This window comes from Mesitornis unicolor, unplaced genomic scaffold (genome assembly GCF_000695765.1).
Source record: "Mesitornis unicolor isolate BGI_N332 unplaced genomic scaffold, ASM69576v1 scaffold3494, whole genome shotgun sequence".
NCBI classification, from domain to species: Eukaryota; Metazoa; Chordata; class Aves; order Mesitornithiformes; family Mesitornithidae; genus Mesitornis; species Mesitornis unicolor.
In genome coordinates this window covers 14,041-19,391 of record NW_010181880.1, presented here as the reverse complement: position 1 = coordinate 19,391, position 5,351 = coordinate 14,041, and the positions used below count along the sequence as shown (strand labels likewise).

The window sequence follows — 5,351 nt, the reverse complement described above, 5'->3', positions numbered from 1 at the left end:
ATTCCTCTGCTGCTTTTCCGTTTCTGCATTCCCGCGCCTTCTGACATCGCTTTCTGATTGCGGGCAGCTATTTAACCACATGAGTCATCGTCCTGCTATGGCATCTGTAGGTTCATGCATTAGGGGTAAAAAAAGAGTGAGATGACTACTGCAAACACTGCGCCTGGTGTTCAGCTCAGAAAGATACGTATGAAGTATTTCTTGCTGTAAGTTGATATATCTTTTTAAAAGCACTGTTGATATTCTATCATGTTCTGCAGCTTCAGTTGAATTCTTTTGAAAACCCACAGCCCATCCATACGGTTTGTTATCGGTTGTCTCATCAAAGACATGGCCAACGCTCCCTCCCCACCAGATGACGGCAACTTCCATTCATTATTCCTTATCAAACCGGTTTTCTGCTACTCCCTTCAGAATTGATAGAAGACACCGTGACCTCTAACTAGTTAAGATTCTCCCGCTTCTCCTTTTATGCTCTGTACGAGCACTTCTGGGATATTTTAATAAATCCTGGAAGAGGGGGAGCCCCCGCTGCCTGTTGACTTCAAATGGCTCGTGCCTGGGAGCTGACATCTTCCCACAAACCCCGGCAAATCACTCACCCTTCAAAAAAAATAAAGGGATTTTGAGTCCTCCCTCATTCCCCAAACCTCCTGTTCTTACTTCACCGTGGCTCACTACATCGCAGGATTTTAGGTCGTAGGTTTACAGATTCAATTTGAATTTTTGCTTTTAAGGATTTGGAGCTTCAGCTGAATATTGGAATCCACCCACAAACACGCAATGCTTTGTTGTAGGAAAAGCAGATACCGCAGATCTGGAGAACTGCTTAAAAAAATCAGTTTAAGTCAGCAAACAAGTTAATCCAGATTAGCTTTCTGCGCATAAAGTGCATTAATAACGCTTCTGTAGCGGCTGAGGGCTGACCAGAGCCAGGACGCTGTCAAATAGTGAGGCTAATACAGATTACATGCTCCGAGGGCAGTGGCTTTAGTAAGACAACTCATTTTGAATCAAGTGTAACAGTGGCATGCTCAGAGGAAGCCCCGGGTAGGCAGCAGAATAAATTAAAGAGTATACAGCAGTCTTTGGGGCAATATTTGGGCTTTCTGCAGGTAATTTCTAGCTAGACTTAAAGCTCACCAGCTGCAAAAAGGTTGCAAAAATTGAGGGCAAAACACATGCAAATCTGCAAGTCATTAATAAGCACTTTATTAACACAGCTGCTTAAAAATGAGCCACGAATCGTGGTGCCTTTTGTATTCTTTAGGAGGACGAGGAAGCCTTTGAAGAGCACCATGACCTCACCAGAGCTTCCCACAGCATCTCCTGGACTTGTCCTGGCAGGAGGCTGCGCATTGGTTGCTTCACAAATTATTACCTGAGAATATGAAAATGTTATGCCTGCTTGCTCTCGGAATCACGCACCTTACACCGTGTTTATTTACCTTTAAAAAAAATGAAAATTTGGTCCCTGGAAGAACCGCCTCCTGGAGGGCTCGGACGCAGCCACAAAGCCACCAGGACTGACTTTTTGTCCTATTTCACTACGCCACCTGGCAGAGCAGGCTGAGGCAGCTCGACACGACTGCAGTGCAAATAACAGGTTTTATTTAAGTAGCTTTCCCTCGATGGGAACACTTTTTGTGTTCTCATGGAAGGAAGGCAAAAATTCACCCCTACGTTGTTGACTGAAGTGCTTGCTCCTATCAGGAGATGTGCCTGCTGCTCACGTGCAGCTCTGTGTTCTATTTTGAAGCAAGCCACACAGCCTCCTGCAAATCGTACTGCTTACAGATGCAGACGATGATCCGCTGTAAAAGCGGCCAGCACACATCCTCAAGTGCTGCGGATATGCAAACTCCTTGGCTTCGAGAGCCACTACACTCAAGTCACGACCGAGTGTGGTTTCTAACGAAGGGGAAACAAAGCTCAGACTCAAAGGGGAGCTGCAGAAATAAGCCTGCATGTCAAATTTGCAAAACCAGAAAGGAAAAGTTAGCTCCGTTAACATTTCCTAGGAGCAACGAGCCAATAACCACGACAAGCAGCTACTGAATCCCTTTCGTGAGCAGAGTGCTTGTGCTGGCAGAGCTGCGTGTTGCACCGAGCAGTTGAAACTCTGCCGCAGTGACGGGCACGTGCAGTGCTGCAAGATCCTGAGCAACGCAGCCCAAACCCCTGGGTTGCAGCTTCCCGTCACAAATTGGGGCGAGCAGAGCTTTTCCCAGCAGCTACTTACTGTGCGAGAAGCGTTGCGTGATGGGGGTGCCAGGGTAGGGGTAAGTGCGGCTCTCCCACTGAATATTTCCTTCTTGCACCGCTTTGATAAAGCCGTGATAACACTGATGGGCCACACCTAGAAAAAGACAAGATGTCAGCAAAATTTGGGGCACGTTAGGAACAAACCGTGCCTGCACAGTTGCACAAGCAGCGTGACAGCAATTATAAAGAGCCCTTGTATTTAGATTAGAAATACGCCAGTGAAAATTCAGAGGATTAAAGAGAGTAAAGAACGGGGACTCTGCAAATGTGGAAAATCAGCAGCGCTTGCTGCACTGATTCACGACATTTCCGATATCCGTCAGCTCCAGCTTGGTAAAGCAAAGCTTTTGTGAGAGGTAAGCACGTGTGGTGCCTTTGCAGAGCTGCTTTCCACCTCCTCTGCTGCAACACAAGGCCACTGCCCCTAATCACACTCCCAGAGGAGCCGCTGCCCTTCTCTTGATGGACCTTGGAGGACAGATAACAAGCAATAATGAATTTTAGGAGCGTGCACGCAGCTACTGGGCAGGAATCTAAAATAAATACAAGAGGAGACACCAGTGATAAACGCCAGTGTGTCTTAAGTGAAAATATCCCTTCTCAGTCGTGTGAGGGAGCAGATCTCACCGACAACAGCTCCTCCGCAGAGCAGCCCAGCCCCAAAGCTGCGATTAATTCTGTGTATGGAGCACATATGTCTGTGTTTGTGCAGAGAGGGGCCAGAGGCTGCTCCCTGAGGAAAAAAAAAAAGGGTCTGGTAAAGATTTACAACTGCGGCAGCTCAGCAGATGCTCGCTGGCATCCACTGTGCTACAGCAGCCCTCGTACTGAGGAGGCCACAACCTGCCAAGAGATTTTATTTCCCCCCCTAAGAATTTGCCTAATGAAAGCCCCACGCCAGGAACACCCCCAGCAAGAAATCACACTCCAGGATCTAGAGAAGGAAATTAAAAAAAAAAAAATAAAATGAAGCCCAGGGTCCTCAAGCAGCTGGTCCCTGGGAAATGTAATCCAACGATAGGATTTCATAGCAGATGTATCCTGACAAACAGGAAAAATTAAGCAGAAGAAAACAACTCAAGCATTTACCTCAAGTGACCTCTCTGCTTTGCAAGTTAGCAATCACATTCCCTTTTTTTTTGCTAGAAGTGCTGCAAAAAAAGGCACAGCTCCCAGCACGGCTCATCCCATGAGACACGGACAACGCACGGCAATGCCACGCTGCGCCTTGGGCTGCTCATCCCTCCCCTCCAGGGATGGTTCCCACAGGCTCTTTTGGGGTGAATCATCAGGTGTTTGGTCATTCCAGCTGCATCCTTTGCACCTCTTAAGACTGCTCTGGGAAGAAGCACGTGTGAGAAAGCGCGCCTAAGCAGAAACTCGAGGGCTGCGGTCACTTGAAAAGCTTTCAACAGCGGTGTGAGGAGCTGCTGACCCAAAATTATGCAAAAAGAGTAATTTTGTGCAATGCTCACTTCTGAAGTGGCTGCATTCTTTTCAACCTCCAGCCCGGTAAACTCTGGGCAAGGCAGAAAATGCCTGGAATTTGAGCAATGCTTCACGTGTGCAGAGAAGTCCACAAATGAGGCATCACCCCACACGCCTGCCAGAGGCATTCCTCACCTGACACTCGCTCCGCATTTTCCAGAAGAAACAAGTTACCCCTGTGCAGCAGCGCGACTCATTTACTACAGATTTAACTGCGGTCTCCTCCTTGACTGCGTTTTTCAGTGAAACTTGCAATCAAAATGCGTGCCCCCAACAGAAACATAACAGAAACCACCCAACAGATTAAAAAAAATACCAAAGCTTTGCTCATATCCTTGTCCAAATTTTACCTATTTGCCATACCGTATATATCTAGCATTAAAATATCCCCATGAGGCTTCAGAATTAATGCTGCGTGGAGGCAAAGAGAAGTATCTGTATCTCAGGGCTACTCTTTGAGGAAGTCTGAATATGTAGATCTGTATTAATGTAGATTTTATACACCACTTATCTTCAGCAGAGCTGTAAGAACCAGCCACTGTTTTGTTTCCAGCCGAAAGCAGCAGCTTTGGGAACGTTAATTACTGAGCAAGACGCAAATGAAGCACAATTACAGCCGCATTAGACACGGGACAGCAGCAACGGGGCCTGCTGTGTGGTGGAGAGGAAGCCTGAACGGGGGTCAACAGCGCTGCACGTCAGCAGCGCATGGGGAGCAACGAAAGGCAGCATGAGTGGCTCTGTTGTGGAGGTTTTGGGGTTTCAGTCTTATAAACTACAAAAAGAAAAGGCTGAAGAGCTCAATTCTGCACTATTATTAGCAATGCCTTCAGCAAAGCCAGCAATTCGACGGCTGTAGCTATTTTCTCACATTTTGCAGAAGGTGAATGTCTGAGTTTGAAGGGAAAACAACAGGCGAGGCTAAAGCAAAGCAAAGAGCAGCTGGGATATGAATCTGCGACCCCACAATTAAAAAAAATGCAGCATCCCCACAGCTGTTTGTACCTTTGATCAGTCGATACCACTGTTTGCAGACAAGGGCCGCTGTTTTGTGCTCCTGGTATGGCGAGAGGAAGGAGAGGATATATTCCAAAACCTCTTCTGGGAGCTCCAGCATCGATCTGTTATGCCTGGTCTCCTCGACCTCCAGCTCTGCATGCGGCTCCTCGTCTTGCTCCATCGTCCCTTCCACCACGGCGTCTTCCGGATCCACGGCCATGAACCCGTCATCGTCGCTGTCCGAGGAGCTGGCCATGGCATCCCACTTCACAGCTTCACAGGGAGGGGAAAAGAGACAACAGTAAGGTCACAAAGAAAATGAACAGCGTCAGAAACGCGTCTGCAAGCTGCACGTGTTGCACCAAGGGTTTATGTCAAGCTCTACCACAGCGAACCCCGAGTTGAGGACGTGGTTTTTGCGAAGCTTTGAAGGAGGCTGCGCAGGGTTTAGGAACAAGCCATTCTCCATTGACACAGCATTTTCCCACCTAATTTCTCACCGCTTTCAGCCCTACTGTCACCTACAGACAGTACTGGAGAGAGCAAAAAACCAAACCCATGGAGGAATTGCAGCCTCTTCACCCTCTGCTCCCTTGCTG

General features: G+C 47.8%; 1 protein-coding gene across 1 annotated transcript in view; it reads right to left on the bottom strand.

The window, feature by feature from the left end:
- The window catches only part of FBXO42 (F-box protein 42), a 31,064-nt gene extending 26,056 nt beyond the window's left edge, over positions 1 to 5,008 (bottom strand). Inside the window, 2 exon segments of the mRNA XM_010183560.1 lie at positions 2,243 to 2,359; positions 4,759 to 5,008. Of these exon segments, the coding sequence (XP_010181862.1) occupies positions 2,243 to 2,359; positions 4,759 to 5,008 (367 nt within the window).
- Positions 5,009 to 5,351: the final 343 nt, after the last annotated feature.